This window comes from Nelumbo lutea, chromosome 1 (genome assembly GCF_056320005.1).
Source record: "Nelumbo lutea isolate HS-2025 chromosome 1, American lotus-T2T, whole genome shotgun sequence".
In the NCBI taxonomy this organism is placed as follows: domain Eukaryota; kingdom Viridiplantae; phylum Streptophyta; class Magnoliopsida; order Proteales; family Nelumbonaceae; genus Nelumbo; species Nelumbo lutea.
Window position 1 is genome coordinate 106,976,973 of NC_142684.1, and position 20,042 is coordinate 106,997,014.

General features: G+C 38.1%; 1 protein-coding gene across 1 annotated transcript; it reads right to left on the bottom strand.

Annotated features, from left to right (window-relative positions):
• Nucleotides 1–1,559: 1,559 nt before the first annotated feature.
• On the bottom strand, nucleotides 1,560–13,417 carry LOC148876643 (protein CURVATURE THYLAKOID 1D, chloroplastic-like). Its single transcript, XM_088946135.1, has 5 exons — nucleotides 11,490–13,417; nucleotides 8,016–8,227; nucleotides 2,059–2,163; nucleotides 1,881–1,952; nucleotides 1,560–1,787 (listed from the first exon to the last, which is right to left on the bottom strand). Exons 1-5 carry the CDS (start codon nucleotides 11,617–11,619, stop codon nucleotides 1,716–1,718), a joined length of 591 nt encoding a protein of 196 aa, XP_088802261.1. The 5' UTR covers nucleotides 11,620–13,417; the 3' UTR covers nucleotides 1,560–1,715.
• Between the last annotated feature and the right edge of the window lie 6,625 nt (nucleotides 13,418–20,042).

The window sequence follows — 20,042 nt, forward strand, 5'->3', positions numbered from 1 at the left end:
GTGATTGCAATGCTATAAAATATATAATTTTAGAAAATGATTCAAAATCAAATTGTTTTTTTCTTAGTTGGTGGGTAAGCGGTTCGGGTCAAATGAATTAATTAACAGCATTACAAATTGAATACAAAAAGAAAAAATCAAGCAGCCGACAGGTAGTGGGTTGTTGACTTGACTCAGTTCATATTTCTTTGTCTGCAAACATTATCACCATATGGAATATGGGATGAATTGAGATATCTAAAGAGAAAAATGCTACAACAATCAAAAATAACTTGGATGGCTTTGATCCATGGGATGCATTGCAAATGATCACTTATGTATCAACGGAACAGGTTGATAGCACCGATACTGATTTGGAAAAAGCATTTGGAAGCACCAATAATTAACCTTTCGGAAAGATAACCGTTAGAAGGGAATTCAATTCCAATCTAGTGTTCAGGGTATTCTGTTCAATCATCATTGATGTGGAAAATTGCAAATATGACAAACCTCTAAGGGTCCAATTGGTTTATAATCAGAATTTGAATTAAAATTCTTTAGAATAGGAATTAGAATGGTCCATTTGCATAGTCTATTTGATTCAATCAGAAATGGGAATAGAAATAAAAGTCAGCAGGAATGAAATTTCATTCCCAAGTAATGAAGATCAGATCAGCTAGTTGGGATTTCATTAATGTTGGAATACTCTGACATGAAGATCAGCTAGTTGGCATCCCTAATCCCAAACATACAAGTAATGAACATATATAATGTCAACTGGTGTATAACTATTTGTTATACCTTTTTTCATACGATCAGGCAATATGGGATTAGCCCAACCCACTAACACAATTGATTGATTACATATTTACATGTATGTCATCAAATAGAGGTTCTAATTCCTACATACTATAATGTCAGTGTTTGTTATCGAAGCTTGACGAGTATTTCTAATGTCACTTGTCCTGCATTCACAAAGGTTTATGTAAACGTAATTCCATCATTTCCATGTTTCATTAAAAAAAATTATGCGAAGTATCTAAGCTAATGAAGAAGGTTCATGGTCTAAGATTAACCCAACCCGATCCAAAAGGTCGGGCCAAGGCAGGTTTACGTTTTACCAATCATTTCCGTGTCAGGCAAAAAAGTCACAAGTCACGTCACACCATCACCCATGCACCAAATGTCGCAGTAACTGGTAGGGGGTTAATTGGACCTAATATATTCCAATCCGAACCAGATCCGTATGATTCCATTACAAATGGGCCAGATCCAATCCAACCTGATGAATACTCTGGATCATTTTAGACCAATCCAATTCAATGCTTAGACCGTCCAAAGATTGATTCCACCCAAACCTAGTCTATCAACATCTATATTCTTTATCTTATAAATGCACCAGGTCCAGTCCAATTCAATAAATACTTTAGACAATTAAGTCTGGACTGTCCCAATTCAATACGTCTTATTGATCCGTCCAATGCATCCAAATTGATTTTGATTTAGACAGATCCAACCTAAAATCGATCCATTGATACCCCAAGTAACTGGTGACTAGAAGGTTTAAGCGCTTAGCTGGGTAAAGATTCAACAATGTTAACTAGATTCATATGATTAACTAAAACTATACATACATGGTTCCGTCTAACACAGAAAGCAAAAACTATGATAGAACTAAAGAACTAAAGAAAGAAAGAAAGAAAGAAAAGCTATAAATAAAAATGACTCGGCATGTATTAATCATCAATTGATCCAAGAACCTGCTCCTTAAGCTCTTCAATTTTTTCTGACAACTCGTTTCTATTTTTCTACAAGATGTGGGAAGCATAAGTCAGTAAGTGCAGCTCTGTATAACAGTATTATCTGTTGAGAGATAAATCTTTAGAAATGCAATAGACTACCTTAAAGATCAAATAGCGGGTAGTAAACCAGATTGTGTAAGCAATACCAACAACTTCCATCATCTTCGAGAACTGTTTCACAAAATAATAGTAACTTAGTAATCTCAGCCAAGGACGAGGCACTTAGATGGAATATGGTCATTCCAGGCTTTCCAGCTGAAAAAGTAGAAATACCAACCAGAGGAATCGAATCAAAGGCACCAACAAGAACTGATGCCAACCACACAGCTACCAACGCACCACCTCCATACAAGAGGATTGGATATGCATCTTCCAAGTCCAGCTGCAAATAATTATTAAGTTTTAAGTAACTGCCAGTACATTGAATTTCTAAAGCAGGAAAATATGCAAACAAGAAATGGAAAGACATTCCTCAGCTATGGTGCTAGTGGTAAACTGGTAACTGTAAAATCTTTTCAGATTGCACTTGTAATTCACTTCATTTTTAATTTATAACCATCATGTACCACATAAAAGGTTATGGCTTACAAATGAATAAAAAACTTACAGTTAAAAATTAATGTTCATGCATTCGAATTGGAAATGAAAATAAAACCTCTGTATGACGATACAATCCAATCTACATAGTTAATCCAATATTATGAAATGTCAAATTATAGTAAAACAAGGGAGCCCAAGTAAGAGGAAACAGGATACATATAGTGGATCTTGTGCAGCTAAACAATATTTTTTTCTGGAAAATGTTAAAGTATATTTAATTAATATAAATCAAAAGCCCATGTACAAAAAGTTTGTGTACAATGAGATGTACAAGTATTTGGTATTCTATCTATATGTATCTGTATACCAATTTTCAAAAACCAAAACCAAACTATGTGCCGATCCAAAATTTTCTTAGTGAGCCAAGCTCCAGGATGTTGAAGTCCCCATTATTTTAGATGGCAACTCCTCCTCACTCCCAATCAAGTTCGAGAATATACAGGTGTTTCTCTTCTTCCATATTTTCCAAACCACAGCAGCTGGTATGCAATTCCAGAAAGTGCCCCACAATCTTAACAAGGCTAAACTGCTGAAGAATCCTACCCACACTGATCCAGCCACCTCACAATACATAAAAAGGTGAACTCAGTTTATTTTTCCAGCCCACACATAACACAAATCAGAATCAATAAGAATTCCTCTTCTAATCAGACTGTCCCTAGTGAGGCTTTCTTAGCACTGCAGTCCACACCAGGAACGATACCTTAGAGGGTATCGTGAGATATCCAAACTTGCTGCTGGGGAATTCAATGACGCAACCTTCTAAAAAAGTGTTAGTGGAAAATAATCCTTAACTTGCCCCATCACCATGTTCTATTGTCATGACTTAATAGACCAAGTTGCACTTTGATGAAGGCGGATTTGGCCCTCCAGTGACATTGTGACACGTGGCATCTCGGAACAACTGGGTGACACCCGGAACCGCTTAGGCAACAACTTACCTTAGCCAAGATGACGACGAACTGGCAACCTGGCACAGGCGTCGAACTGGCACAAGCGCCAACCTAGCGACCTGGCACAGGCGCCGAATTGGTGACCTCGACCACAATTTAGGTCGATAAGAAGCACCCCGTCCAGGGCCGACCTGCAGCACCTCATCACTAGCAGAAGTGACCTCGACGCAAGGAGCGACCTCCCTCGAGGGCGTCTCCGCCTTATTGAGGTCCAGGTGGCGACCTGCGAGACGTGCTCGCCGACAAATTCGGCATGCCTATCCCAACACTCCCATGGTCCTTGGAAGTTGGCCCACGTACCGAACGTCCCGGAGGGTGGTAAACATGCATGGCGGTTGCCTCCGGGAATCTTGGACCACTTAGACGACCTCTTGGAAATCTCGGATGCGGTGCGTGAAGCCCACGCTAAACAATGCCTATATAAAGGCACCAACCCTAGTGACATAGGGGGGAGGGGCAAGTAAGCATATTCTAGCTCTCATACTTTATGATTTTTAGCTCGCAGTCTACTATGGGAGTACTGACTTAAGCATCAGAGCGACCTTGTCGGGTTAGCCACCCCGGGTCCTCTGACATTGATTCCTTGCAGGTCCCTAAAGAATTATGAAGCTCAACAACCAATCCAGCTCGGCCCTCTAGTCAGCTCGGCACCTAATATGCAGCTCGACCCTCCAGTCAGCTCAGCACCTAACCTGCCCCCAGCTCGGTCTATTCAGCTCAACACCTAGTCCACTCCCAGCTCGGCCTGGTCAGCTCGGCATCCAAGTCCTCACCCAACAAAATTCTCCACTTCGGCCTCTAAGACATTGGTCACTTGGAAGCAGACCGAATGACGAGGTACGTAGCGCAAAAAATTGATACATCAACTGGCACCGTCTGTGGGAAATGCTACAAAAAGCTAAGTTCTCTCACCTTTTAGAAACTAAAGCTCTCACTTTCTAGTTTCCATTTTTTATGAACTCAAAGACTAAGCAGGAAGTTGATGGCCAACAGAGTTAAGTTCTCACCTTTTAGAAACTAAGTTCTCATCTTCTCACCTTTTAAAGCCTCATCAGTCCTCTTCACAAGGTACCCTCTACAAAAATGAGCTCTTCGTGGCTTCCGCGGGAGTTGGCAGCCAATGGACGGCATGGACGCCCTGCCGATCGAGCCTTCCAAGGCTCCCGTGCAAGCTGGTGACCTAAAGTCAGTAGTGCTGCCCCCATATGTCGAGCTCCCAGTAGCTTCTTGTAGGAGTGAGTGACCGGCGTCACTAACGAGGCTGATGCAACGCAGCCGTAGCTCTAAGGTGTCGAGCTGGTAAAAGACCTCGGCACCATATAAGACCCAGTCGCCACTTCGGCATGGGCAAAACCAAGGGTAAGGAGAGTGGACTACGAGTCTCCCCCAGAGCCGAAGGGCTAAGGTGTCGAGCTGATAAAAAGACCTCGACACCACATAAGACCCAGTCGCCTCTTCGACATGGGCAAAATCAAGGAGAGTAGAGCCTAAGGGCTAAGGTGCCGAGCTGGTAAAAGACCTCGATACCACATAAGACCCAGTTGCCTCTTCGGCATGGGCAAAATCAAGGGTAAGGAGAGTGGACTGCGAGTCGCTCCCAAAGCCTAAGGGCTAAGGTGCCGAGTTGATAAAAGACCTCGGCACCACGTGAGACCCAGTCGCTTCTTTTGCATGGGCAAAATATAAAGCAGTTCGTATTCAGCACAAGAAAACAAAGGAAAGACTAGTTCGCTCTCAGCACCATGATGGATGCAAACTTGATTTCTTCACAGTCGACCTCCACCTCGGTTAAAGGCTCCGCATCAAACTCACTGGCTAGGGCCAGCTCGAAGAAACGTAGCGCCGAAGTCTACCTAGGTGGAGCGACCTGATAAAGTAGTCACACAGAACCTCCTCTTAAGGACGGCATGATGAGCTTCACTCTTGAGGTACTTAGCTGGACCGCAGAACCTCTTGATGGTCACATCCCTAATAAGGTAGATGTCCTCGAGATACCTGCTCCACCTCTCATCGAGCAGATGAATTCGCTCTCGTGCCTCGAAAATAAAGATGGAGAGGTCCTACACAAGGTTGCAAGCACTTGAACTCTTCCAACCTGAGAAGCAAATTGGATCGACGCTTACGAGCTCATCGAATTAGTCATTCCAGGCCAAAAGGAGCAATCTACTCCCTTCACCAAGTTACTTTTAGCTCAGGAGTGGCGGGCAATTGATGAGGGCGGATTTGGCCCTCTAGTGACATTGTGACACATGGCATCTCGAAACAACTGGGTGACACCCGAAACCACTTAGGAAACAACTTACCTTAGCCAAGATGATGGCGAACTAGCAACCTGGCACAGGCGCCGACATGGCAACCTCGACCACAATTCAAGTCGGCAAGAAGCACCTCGTCCAGGGCCGACCTGCAACACCTCATCACTAGTCGAAGTGACCTCGACGCAAGGAGCGACCTTCCTCGAGGGCGTGCCAACCTAATTGAGGTCCAGGTGGCGACCTGCAAGACGTGCTTGCCGACAAATTTGGCATGCCTATCCCAACACTCCCACGGTCCTTGGAAGTTGGCCCATGTACCGAACATCTCGGAGGGTGGTCAACGTGTATGGCAATTGCCTCTGGGAATCTCGGACCACTTAGACAACCTCTCGGAAATCTAGGATGAGGTGCGTGAAGCCCACACTAAACAATGCCTATATAAAGGCACCAACCCCAGTGACATAGGAGGGGGGGGCAAGTAAGCATATTCTAGTTCTCATACTTTATGATTTTTAGCTTGCAATCTACTATGGGAGTACTAACTTAAGCATCGGAGCGACCTCGTCGGGTTTGCCACCCCGGGTCTCTGACATTGATTCCTTGTAGGTCTCTAAAGAACTACAAAGCTCAACAATCAATCCAGCTCGGCCCTCTGGTCAGCTCGGCACCTAATATGCAGCTCGGCCCTCCAGTCAGCTCAGCACCTAACCTGCCCCCAGCTCGGTCTGGTCAGCTCGGCACCTAGTCCACTCCCAGCTCGGCCTGGTCAGCTCGGCATCCAAGTCCTCACCTAGCAAAATTCTCCACTTCGACCTCTAAGACATTGGCCACTTGGAAGTAGACCGAATGACGAGGTACTTAGCACAAAAAATTGATACATCACACTCTTCTCAATGAGTCCAGCAATTCTGTCAAATTTTCAATCTCCCAATCGTTCAGCTTCAGGTTCATCCTCAAGCGGGGACACTAGACCACTTGATCACTATGCCTTTTAAAATATTCGACCACTGTGGCATCCCTGTTGCCAGCTACCAAATACAGCTCTGGAAACTCCTTTTTTTCAATTCTTTTGATGAATAACAGAAAATAACTTCACTAGTGTGTGCTTGTCTTACATTGTCAGTCCCAATCCCAGATAAAGGAGGGAGTTGCATAAGGTTGGCACCCTGCAGTAAAACTTGACAAAACTCTCATGACATGAATAACAGAAAAAATTTCATTGAAAGAAGCCACCATACTGCTCAAAAAGATGGACAGTAGGCAACGGTGTACATCTCAGCTCTCCAATTAAGGAGATTCAACACAGAATAATAAGAAAGAAGAAAACAGAAAACAGAAGAGACAACATATAACTATTAATGGATGGTTGCTGCACCATACGTCCCTTCAAAACCTCACTCTGCCACCATCCCCTACCCTACCCTGTACTTTATCCCTTTACTAAATTCACGGTGGTTCTTCTCAATGTCCCTTCAAATAGAGCAGCCAATAGGAACCACTTGCTTCTCTTGGGACACACCCAAAATTTCTCAATCCATATTTTGCCATTATAACCTGCCTCCACAGACTTCAATTTTTAAAATTAAACACCCAACACCACTTACCACATACCTCCAGTGCAGAACAAGATTTTTTAAAGCAATTTTTTAGCAACTAACATGATTTTATTGAGTTACAACAATATAAATATAATAGAGAAGAGATTTCTCTAGCTCGAAACAAGGCCAATATGCCAAGAAGTAGGCTAACATTCATGTAAGAAATCCAAGCAATGGTAGTATCAAAAGAATCACCTTTTGTTTGGTGATTCCCCCATTCCCCCATACAGAGGAATCCCATTCCACCAAGAATGGGAATCAGAACCCATTCCGACCAAACAAATGGCTGGAATCAGATTGGGGTGATATGTACATCCCAACAGATAGTATAGCCAAGCTAGCCTAATGCTGCTCCCCCTAACTCTTAATATACTCAAACACTTTTTGTTAAGGACACAGAGGGCCACCACAGCATTAAGAACTGCAAAAAAAGATAAACGAAAAATAACACATTTCTCTGTGCACATACATAGATGGCAACCATATAGTCATCATTTAACCACACTACCAGTGCAAAAGATATATCATGGATGTGAAACAGAATACGGGAAAAGGTAAATTTGATAGCTGTTTTACTGGCTGTTGGACCAATCATTTTGTTCCATGCCAACCATAAAGTGCATGTGACCTGCAACAATTCAATCTCTCACTTGCATTTATGGCTGGCATGGAATAAAATGATTGGTCCCACACTCCCATAGCTACAAAAACAGCTACCAAATTTGGCTAACAATCTCATATGGGGGTCTAGATATTTGTACACATGGGTACAATGGATATTGCTGTTACTTCCAAAGGCAGAATAACATTATAAAGATTTATACTAACCTTTATATTGAGCTTCTCCAGGAATTCAAAAGGTTGCAGTGGTTCACCCATAGGTGCTTCGTAGAGTGCATTTTGTTCATTTTTCAGGATTATTGGAGTTTCTTCAACAAGTGTTACTCCATCAGATGCTTCTTTGAGTTGTTCATTCACACTTGTTGAAGTCTCTTCAGAAGTGGTTGCTCTCAGAAAAGGGGTAGAAAAATAATGCAAACCTAAAAGAAACAATAAAAAGTCACAATTAGCAAAATATTACTTACAAACACATTATCTACCTGTCTTTTAGAATGACATGCTGCGGTTGTTTTGTTACATGCAGGCATCTTGAGTTTGAGAGCAATGTAAATTGTATAGAAACATTCTATTTAAATATAACTAAGAAGATCTTGCAGGCAGAAGATAGTTCACAAAATAGGTGAATAAGTGATAAACCAATAAACAATGGTAGATACACTAGAACGACAAAAATTCCCATAACTATTAGAAGACTAAAGCTGCCCTAGTATGCATAATACACCATCCCCAATGCAAGCACAAACACACACAAAAAAATACAGAAACAAGAAATGACTGACTTTGCTAGATCATTCACTTCCTCATTATCCCATAGTTCATGAATGAATGCCTCAATTTTGGTTTTGTTGGAAGTTTAGATTGTTATATCTGCTTCTACCTCACACTTGGTACTGTTATATTCAGGAATAAGTTGGTTAGAAAGATGTATGGTTGTTTATCCCGTTTTGTTACTTAAGCAGGGAGTATTTTATAATCTTTTACCATTTTAAAAGTTCAATATAAATAGAGGTCAATCAATTGGGGTAGTAGATTTTTCTCTCCAATCGGCAGTCCACCCCTTTCTCTACTTATATGACTGACTAACCGCTTTCTAGTCTCTCCACTTTTTTTATCAATATTCTCTCCTTCTCTTTTTCCTCTGTGCTTCTTCCTCTTTTGCTCATAAAACCGGACCTTGTTCAAGTAACAGCAAAAAAATCATTCCACTATTTAGAAAATTAGTGGTTCATGTGACTTGGACACAATCTGACATAGCTATGGCCAGAATATGGACAACATGTGGGTTTATCTTTCTATATAGGTCTTATTTTTTTATAATTTGAGTTTCTAAACAGTATTCTTAGCTTTAATATTTAATATGATATTATTTTTAGAAACTATTTCTGAAACACTTATAGTTATCCATCAAAAAGTATTATTTTTAGAGATTTGTGTTAAAGTTACCTGATCTTGTCTTCACCTTTTATTTTAATGATTTTTTATTTTTACCAAAATAAATATTTCAAAGTTGTAATGGATTTTAGAATGTTGTTTTTTTTTATATTGTAATGTCCGTTTACCAGAACAGGTGATGGCAACAGTACCACTACCCATTGCCAATTGGTCATCCCACCAACAGAGCATCAACTCCAATTCTGAGCAGTAGCCTATAAATTTGTACAGAAATAATATTGAAACTTCAACAAATGGACATAGACCAATTTTTTTATTACTTTTTTTTTTTTTGGGGGGGGGGGGTGTTTGTTAGGGTGTGCACTGGGTCACTAGGAGAATATGTGTTCTCTAGAGATGTAACTGAAACCAACCGCATGGGGAAACAGTATGCAGCTATCCTAAAACCTAAAGAAACTGCAAAAATCCAAAAGTTATGCAGCAATGAAGAGAAAAGTCGACCACAATTGGAGATTAATGGAAATAGATAACACACAATATCCTTAAGTTTTCCATTCAACAATATTCTTTAGTAGGTACGGCATTATACAATTATCCTTAAACACCAGATTGATTTCACATAACAGCCTCCAGGGAAATAAAATCAGTTGATTAGTTAACATTATCTTGTTCCTTTTCACATAACAGCCTCCACCATGACAAACCATTGAGGAAAAAAATTGAAAAGAACAGATGGATGAGGAGTAAATTAGGAGCATTATATTGTATGGGGGCAAACCCTTAATAATTAATCAAATGCACATGTTGCAAAAGAAATAACACCCTAGGTATCGTTTGTTACTATCATAAACAGTGTTTTGTTGTCTTTTCACTAGGGTTTTCTTGGTTTATCAGAATGGGATTTGCTCAAATCAAACCTCCAAAAAGAAAGAGGAGGATGAAGCACAAACCATACCATAATTACTAGGCCAGTGGTCATTTTAAGAAGCATACAGACTGTGAAGATTCAAGATTAACTTCAATAATTATTCATTCTAAATTGTCAGCTTACAAGATTCCTTGCTCGCATCTCTATACTTCTTAAAATCACCACTTCTACAAAAATTGGAATTCAATTAACTTAGGAACATTCTCAACAATCTCCTTTTTTTATGGGTAGCATAGGCATCCTTAATTTCTTTCAGTAGTTTGTATAGAAGATATTTGGAAATGTTGTTTAAATCCATTACTTGAAGATAGAAACTTCTATATGAAATATGATCTTCTCTTACCATGTATTTCTTTTGAGTTCTGCACATAGATCAGAAAATCAATGCCATATAAACTGGACCACAGATTTGAGCTTTAATAGAGATTTCTTAAGCAATACCATAAATGTCTTGCAACTATTATGTTCTCGTTACCTTGTGTACTAGAAAAAAGGCCATATCTCTATCTAAAACTTAACATCATAATTAATAAATCATATTATTGTCTTCCACATACATATATATTAACTATGTAACTAGAGTCCAGTATAGGAATTTCAGCAAATAGGTCAGACTTAGATATTTTGACATCATAGTACAGTATAAAAGTCTACAACCATTGTTGCAATAAAAAGATCATGATAGTACTGGCACCTTGTGGTAGATCAAAAAAAGATAATAGCATAAATGAAATAATGATTTATATAGTGTGAAGTTCAAATATTCAAGGAAACAAACTAATTAATGCCTCAGAGAAGGAGCATATTCGAGGGACAAAATGCTATGAAGAGATAGTATCAACTGCACCATTCTTTATACGTTTCAAACAAAGGATATAGATGCTAGCCTCAAATGAACTTTGACAAAATAACGAATTGACCCTCACGTGAAAAACCCAAGGCTTAAAAAAAAAACGAATCATAGAATAAAAAGTTATTCAAAATCAATGCAGAAGTCTGATGCTCAATCCGTTAATATATTCTTCATTAGGCATTTATCCAAGACTTCAACTACAGAAGTCTGATGTTGCAAATCATTGTTTAAATCATTCTAGGGTCTTGAAACTGCTTTTTCTGTAAACGATAGCAACAAATATCCAATAGCAGATAACAGATAGTCCTGAATAGGAAGAGCAATGATAGAAGACGTCAAGCAAATACAGACGAATAGATCATATTAATCAAAACAAGAAACTCCACATGCAGAGCTGATATCGGCATTTAGAGAGATGGTTTATTTGTTTTTTGAGAAATGAAGCCTAGGGTTTTGATTTATAGTGGAAAGTAAAGAGTAGAAAGATGGCAGAAATGGGGAAATGTACCTGGATTCTTGTGAGAGATTGTGTTGCGTTTGAGAGGGAGAGATGTCGTCGAGCGAAGGAGAAAGGAGTTCGACCTGAAGAGTTTGGGATGAGAAAGATTTGAGGTGGCGAAAGAAGTACAGAGTTCCATTTTGAAGCGGTTGCTACAAAATTAAACGAGGCTGAACTGTTTCGGGTTTGCTCTAAGCTCTACAGGCTACGGCCTACACTGCCGAATTGATTAGCAATTTAGCATTATTGTCTCCAAACTCTCCACTCTCGAGTTCGACTTCAATACACGTGTTTTGATCTACGGACGTACGGTCTCTAAGGATGCAAACGCATCTCAATGTTTTAAAAAGGGAAAATTTCTTCTACCCTTAATGATTTAGCTGATTAAATCATTTTTTGAATAAAATTTTTAAACTATTCTTATAATTTAGTTAATTGAATAAATGTATTTTTACTGTTTTGTTTTAAAATTGATTAATACTATTCTTACTGACAATTAACTAATTCTTCTTCTTCATTAACGTGCATCAACGGAAATATAAAAAAGATTATTTTACCCTCCCTTCCCCTCTACTACTCGATTTCCTCTCCCCCTCTCATCCTCTTCGCCGGAACTACCAAAACCGCCGGAACTGTAGATCGGATAACAATAAGGACTCCTTCATTTACGGCCAGAATTGTAGATCTCTCAGAACCGTCGGAACTGCCGCTCTTCTGGAACAGCAGAGGTTGGCGCCCCTCTTGTTGTCTTTGAAACCGCTACAACCGCCGTTCTTCTTAGGCACATTACCAGAACCAAACTGCCACCGGCAGTACTCCGGCATCGGTGCTAAGTATACGGCATCGATTTGAGTATACAGCACCGGCAACTTTCTGGCGTTCTCTAGCGTCGCTCCAGCCTTATCTTCGTCCCCTTTCGACGGCCATCCTGTCTCAGATATCTGCACCCGAAGTGATGAACACCAACTTCCTAGACCACTCAACGAAACGACCACAATGGCGAAAACAGGGGCGACGATCCATGGGTTTTCACTTCGGAAAGCTGTATTCACGCCGGCAGCCGTTATTTACTAGCTGTAGCTTGCTTCTTCAACTTTGCGAGCTCCTACCTAATCAAACCACCTATCTTGATCTTTGCAAGCATGAGCTTAAACCTTTTAAAGTCATTCAAGGAGGCTCTTCGCTTTTGCACAATCAACTACCTTCCCTAGCGAGAAGGTAGGGTGGTGGAGAGGGGAAGAGAGAGAGAGAGGAGAGGGAGGTGAGTTTTGTTGTTTCTAGAAGCTTTGTGGTAGATTAAATTATGAGGGGATAATAAGCGGTAAAAGAAAAGGAAGGAAAAGGGGCGCCCACATCCTAGAAAACGGGGACCCATGAAGCTTCATCGTGGATTAAATTCTAGGGGGAAAAGACAAACAACTCTATTCGATCCAGTTTGGATTTTGGCCAAACTCAATGCGTCCCTGATCGCTCAATGAACTCAGAGAGGTTTGCGGCTCCTGGAAAAGAGTCCAAAATCCGAGACCTTTCACCCGTGAAAATCTGTGGACTGGCTTTTCGGTATCATCATCACCATCGCCGGCACCATCTCCATCAGTGTTATCTGCCGATACCACATCTCGTTCAGCCATCGGAGACCCCTTCAGGTGCTTTTTCTAAACCACACCCATCCTATGAGTTCCGCATCAGGCAACTGGTTTGGGATCAAACTGTAGCCTTCACGTTAATCGGCTTCTGTAGAAGGAGCAGGTTTTAGTCACCCGTAAATTCCACTCTAAACTTGATAATCAAGGCATAACCAGAAGGAGCCGAGAGCTTGACTGGCTCATCTCAAAGTAACCCATATGGAATGATAATCAAGGCATAACCAGAAAGGCAAAGAAGAAAAGCAAGGATGTTTCTTGTTGATGGAGCTAGAGCCGCCTCTCCTTTAGCACCTGCGGTTGGAGAGGTCAAAGAGAATTTTAGGAAGGGAGATGTGAAGGGTATTTTTGGAATTTTTGATAAATATATTAATAACATGATATCACATGTAACGGATATCATGTGATAGAGCCGCCTCTCCTTTAGCACCGTTACGGATGCTAACGTAAGAAACAATAAGAGTAGAATTAATCATTTTTCAAACAGTAAGGATAAATTTAGTCCAACAGTAACGGAAATTTACCCCTTTTTTTTTAAAGAATTTAATTGAATGCTTACATATTGTCTTTAAAAAATTTAATTGAATATATTGTTTTAAAGTATCCCTACTCTTTTTTACAATTAACATTACCATTAAATGCTAATGGAAAGAAACAAAATATCAAATATACCCTCCATTTACTATGATTTTAGGGATTAAATGCTAATTGAACATATTGTCTTAAAGTATCCCTACTCTTTTTTACAATTAACATTGCCATTAAATGCTAATTGAACATATTGTCTTAAAGTATCCCCAAACTGATTTGGAAGATGCCCAACCAAATAAGTTTTTGCCCTTGTCAATGATTTTAGGGATTTATAGGATTTCAATGATATTCCACGATTCCAACCACAAAATTAGGGGATCTAGAGCTCATTTTCCATGTTGGAACTGGTGTGCTCGATCCTCCTCTCTTCCAACGAAGATGAAGACAATGATGAGGAGCATCCTTGTTTTCTGATCTTGTAGTGTCCATGATGGACAAGAGCAGCGTTCATGAATATTCACACAATATGAAATTCTGTGTAATTAATAATTCCAACAAAATAACTCCAAAGTTGCTTAAGTCAATAACTGAAGCAAACTGAACATCAAAAGCAAGTTGCTACCCTGCTAATAATAAATAAGAGTTGCTCTAGTTCCCAGACAATAACTTACTATCCATTCTTTCATTGGGATTTTTGACATTTAATTGTGTCTTCATGCGTGATGCATGATTGCAATCTCCATGACTTCTCCATGGTTGCATTTGTTCTCTTATCACTTGCCCTTTCACAAAGAATCCTCCAAGGAAAAATCGATTAAAAGTAGCCATTTGGGTACTATCCATGGTTGATGCATTGAACCCTGTTTGATGTGTTAACCGAAACAAACAAAAATATTTTTGTTTTAACTCATCAAAAGCAAAATAAAATGGTACAAGAATGTTGGTGCTAGAAACGGCTGAGTCTTGGTGGATTGCGGCTCCTGGAGGAGTCCCATTGCTTAAGTGGTCGGAAGTCCAAGAAGTAGTGAAATAACTCCCCGGAACTATTGCTTCCTGAAGAACTTCTGGATCTGCAGCACCCACGAATTATGGTTCCTGGAGGAGTTCCATTGCTTGAGTGGCTGGAAATCCAATAAAAGCAGTGAAAGAACTCTCTAGAACCGTTGCCACTTGAAGAACTTCCAGATCTTCTTCTTCCTCCGCCCCTTCCCCTCACGTTCAAAAAAAACCCTATTTTCTTCATTGACAAGAATCATAAGGGATGTAGCAGTGGTTGAAGAGAGGGATCAAAAGGGGTATCCTCACACGCCCAAACCCCAAGGTCAAACAACTTCTTTCCTCCCCCAGCGGTGGCACCACCAACTCCCCCAAACTTGTGCCACCAACTTCAGCCTCAAGATCACCAGCTTTAGAGTTCAACAATGGTGTGACCGGCTTTGGGATCCAAAGAGTGTCTTAGCCTGAGCATAGTCTCAAGCGAACTTGGAAACGCCACTCCCTTCGACCACCGGCATCTCTCTAGTGGAGAAAATAGGAATATGGATTTTCTAGAGATGGGAATTTGAATTGTTCTCTGAGTGTAGGTGGTGTGCTAAGGCTAAGTGCGGTGGTCTCCTTGAAGGGCGAAGAAAGTCTAGGAGTTTTTAGGTAGCAAGGGTAGGCTATGAGCTTCTGTTGACAGAGTTGTGTTTCTGTTGATCTACACCCCTAGAGTATTAGATGCACCTTCATGGGATATAGTGGAAATAGCAAAGGGTACAAATTCATTAATCACAAATCAAATTGAACCATTGAGCTAATGGAAAGCAAATATATTGTATTCTTAGATGACCAAATTTAGGATAACAAAGATTTGCCAAGTCTATTTGAAATTATTAAAGAAAAGAATGATGGTGAAGACACATTTGAAAGACAAAATTTATCTAATATAGCACATTAACCAGAATACAAAGAGAAAGAAATCTCTCATCAACATTAAAGGATTCTTACACTAATTTTGATGAAGAATGTCTTGACGATATCCTCTTGATTTTGAAGATGCTATGAAAGCACATGATAAAGAAAAATGGTGTAAAGCAATAAAATAATAACTAGATTCAATAAATAAAAATCAAGTTTGGGAATTGGTTGGTTTACCCCAAAATAGAAAACCTATAGGGTGCAAATAGGTACTAAAAAGAAAGTTAAATGTTAATGGATCCATAAAAAATATAAAATAAGACTTGTTGCAAATGGATATACTCAATTAGAAGGGATTAATTATGAAAAAACCTATTCCCCGATTGCAAGGTTTACTTCAATAAGGATCATAATGTCTTTGTTGCATTCCTAGATTTAGAATTGTGTCAACTAGATGTAAAAATTGCTTTTCTTAATGAAAAGTTAATGAAGAAATATACATGTCCCAACCAAAAGGTTATGAGTCAAAGGACAAGAAGATAAGATTTATAGATTGAAGAAATCACTATATAGTTTAAAGCAATCCTCTTGAATGTGGTACCACACATTTCACGATGCAATATCAAAACTTGGATTTATTTCCAATCCTTTTGACCATTGTGCTTATATCTTAAATAGTGGGAGTAGCTTTGTTACTCTTTCATTTTATGTGGATGATATTCTTATTACTAGTAATGATGTTTCTATGGTTAATGAAAAGAAAAATTGGTTAAAAACCAAGTTTGAAATGAAAGACTTGGGTGGTGCTAGTTATGTGCTCAGAATCAACATAAAAAGAGGTAGAAAAACAAAAAAAAAAAATTAACTCTTTCATAAGTGCATTACCTAGAAAAGATTTTGAGAAAAATTAACATTAAGGATTGAAATAAAGTTGAAACTCCAATTTGCAAAGGGACCAAGTTAAGTAAAGAAATGGCTCGTAGGAATGAAGAAGAAATACAAAAAACTGGGAGCTAAACCTTATGTTGAAGCAACAGGAAGTTTAATGTATGCAACACTTTGTACAAAATCTGATTTGTTTTATGTTGTTGGTCTTGTCAATAGATTCCAAAGTAATCCAATATAAAAACCCCATTGGAAAGTTGCTGAAAGGATATTCAAATATTTATAGCTAACCAAACATTTTAAATTGACTTATCATGCAAACGATTTAAAATTATTAAGCTATTGTGATGCTTATTTTGTAGGAGACTTGGGGATGATAGGAAATCAACAATCAGGTTCATATTCCTCATAGGAGGGGCTTTTGTCTCATGGATAAGCAAAAGGCAAAGTTATGTGGCTAAGTTCACTATGGAGGCTAAATTCATTGCATGTAGCTCTGCATCCTCGAAAGGAGTTTGGGTTAGAAGGTTTCTAGAATAGCTCTAGATTCTTGGTATGCCAAATGGACCTCTAATGTTGTTCAATGACAACCAAGCTGCTATCGAAACAATAAAGAATGGTGAGATTAGTCCTAAAGGAAAATATATTGACCTCCAATTCTAGTATTTATATGATGTCTACCAATGAAATGAGATCCTGGTGGCTACATGCCCACAAAAGATATAATTGCCAACCCATTGACAAAACCCATCATGGTTTCAGATTATGCAAGGCATGTAAAATTAATGGGATTAATTGGTAGGTATTCATCTTGGGCCTAACTGGCCAAGTGGGAGATGTTGGAAAAGTGGCCATAGGTCCTCATTTGCTAATCTTCAACATGTTGGGAAATCTAATAGCCATGTGATAAGCCACATGTTGATGGAGAAAAAAACCATCTTTATGCTGCACTCTTACACACACAATTAAGTTTTCTTGTATCATTACTTATCTATTTTATTGTAAAAAAATATTTGATTTTTTGGTTTTTATTGAAATATTTTTGCATAAAGGTATTATTGTTAGAATACTAACCATATCCACTCCAGCTCTTACTAGGTCAATGGTAGACGATTTGGCTTAGTATAGTCTAGATGGTTAGGTGATAAGATCCTTGGTTAGTGGTCAACCAAATGATTCTTTTAAAACATTCCTATTAGCATTAAATGCATAAGAGAACATTAGAGCCTGAACCTATTATATAAGGGGCACACAACTTATATTCAACACATGAAAAAGTGTTTTACGAAAAAGCCTCGAGAAGTTCAAACTCATTTCAGATTGGCTAGTCCCTCGTATTTTATTTCAGATTGGATTCCGCAACCACAAAAAACTCATTGTTGAATATGCTGAAATCTAATTGCCCAAATAAGAGATAAATTTTCCTTTGTACTTTCAAATAATGATTTAAAGTCCTGTTGAAATTTGTTTTCCATTGTTCCAAACAATGATTCTCTCTCTCTCTCTCTCTCTCTCTCTCTCTCTCTACATACGAGATGACTGATTTCATGTCATGTTTGAGAATCACCATCAGCCATAGCCATCTACACAATCTTCTATCATTTCTACGCACTCTCTACCAGTGCCAAAGATGAATGAGGCAATGAACAACCTAAGATAGAGTTGTTCTTGTTTATAAGAGATTATTCATTATTTCTAGTTTTGTTTTTTTGTTTCCATTTCTTGCATAGAACCTTACCATTAGATTGAAACCAACACTAAGCATTTCTAGGTAAGTAGCAACTAGGGGCATTGTCCTTATCACTCAACACTAATCCCCTATTTCTAGTGGCCACATTCCATCACCTGCTCCACCATTGAGAGCTCTGTCCTGGAAGTGCTTTATCCTTATTGAACAAGCCTATTCTCTAAAATTTGTTTTTGCCATTTTGAAATAGTGGTTAGATCTTGGAACCAAAGTAGAAAACACTTAAGGCTGCCTTGAATTTCATAATGTAAATTGGTTCGGTTTATTTTTGGTAAAATTGGTTTATTTTGAAATTTTAAATGACAATGAAGGGAAAAATTGACCACAAAAAGGTAATTTTGAAATTAAGAAAAATTATATGTCACGTGACATCACATGTGAATAGATTGTAATGACACACTAACAGTAGGAGTGGATTTTGTCCATTGTCAAAAGACTTAAGAGCCCTTAAGTAATTTTTCAAACACTAAGGTAAGTTTTTGTCCATTTGATAAACCATAGGGTACTTCAAGTATTTCACCCTATAAAAAAGCATACACATAGGGTGTGTGAGCTCTAAAAATCTCATTGTCAGCTCAAAGAAATGGAGTTGCCACACATTTTTTTAGAGGAAATGAGCCCTCATCTTTAGATTCAAAAATTGATATACTTGTTTTGATAGTAACTCTGTTCTTTGCCAGGAAAGGCATCAAATTGAGAGATTTTTGGATCCTAAGGATTGGGAGAGGGAAGGTGATAGGCAACCTCTCTCTAACCTGTTGTAGCAGATCAATATTGGAGTTGTCTAGGATTTATTTCACGCAAAAAACAATAAAAATAGTTATTGGAATTTCTAAAATATGGAGAAACATGCTCTCAACTAACGATTAAGGTATTGATATGATACTCCCGATATGGGGCGTATTGTATCCGTATCCATGATCATGGATATAGGATATGCTACGACTAGATACATATCCTACGAGTCATGCCTATCGGTACAATATGCCTTTGCATCGGGTCATATCGCACTGTATCGGTGGATACGGTCTGATACACACTGACATGGAGGTGTATCCGTGTCTACTTTGAAAAAATTGTATATTGAGTACTTTTGGATTGTTTTTCATCTTTAATACAAGTTTAATAGTATTATGAAAACTGAAATAAATAATTTAAGATTTAATTTTTCCAAAAAAATTATAAAAATAATATATTTTAACTTAGATGATTTATATATTTTATTTTACACATAATTATATGTTAAAAATGAAAACATAGTTATTTTTTGAAAAAAAAAGAGTTATTGTATAAAAATATTAAATAAATAAAATTTCCCAACAAATTAATGGAAAACAAAAAATTATAATTATAAAAACTGAAATAAATAATTTAAGATTTAATTTTCCCAAAAAATTAATAAAAACAAAAATTAAATATAATTTATTTTATCCACATTAAATGATTTATTTGTTTTATTTTACAATTATGTGTAAAGTAAAAACATTATATGTTAAAAATGAAGACATATTTATTATTTAAAAAATAGTTGTTATTTAAATAAAATACTAAATTAATAAATATACCAAAAAATTAATAAAAATTGAAAATTATAATTATATAATTGAAAAGAGTGATAATTTTTGTATAATGTTTGAATGTTCTAGAGTCCCGATATTGTTTATTGTAATATTTCTCTTCATATAACCTATTGAAGTATGTAATTCCCATGCATTTATATCTTATTCATAGATAATTCAACTTTTGGTTTAGTATGATTAATGTATTTATGTGATTTGTATGCATTTCACTAGCGTATTCAAGCGTTTTTATCTCTTTCGTTTGTATCCATGTGTTTCCAAAGTATATTCGTATCTG

Coding starts and splice junctions, on each gene's coding strand:
- LOC148876643 (XM_088946135.1), bottom strand. CDS start 11,619: ATGGAACTCTGTACTTCTTTCGCCACCTCAAATCTTTCTCATCCCAAA. Junction 2,164..8,015: donor TGGAGAAGCTCAATATAAAG/GTTAGTATAAAT, acceptor AATTATTTGCAG/CTGGACTTGGAAGATGCATA. Junction 1,953..2,058: donor CCTTTGATTCGATTCCTCTG/GTTGGTATTTCT, acceptor TTTGTGAAACAG/TTCTCGAAGATGATGGAAGT.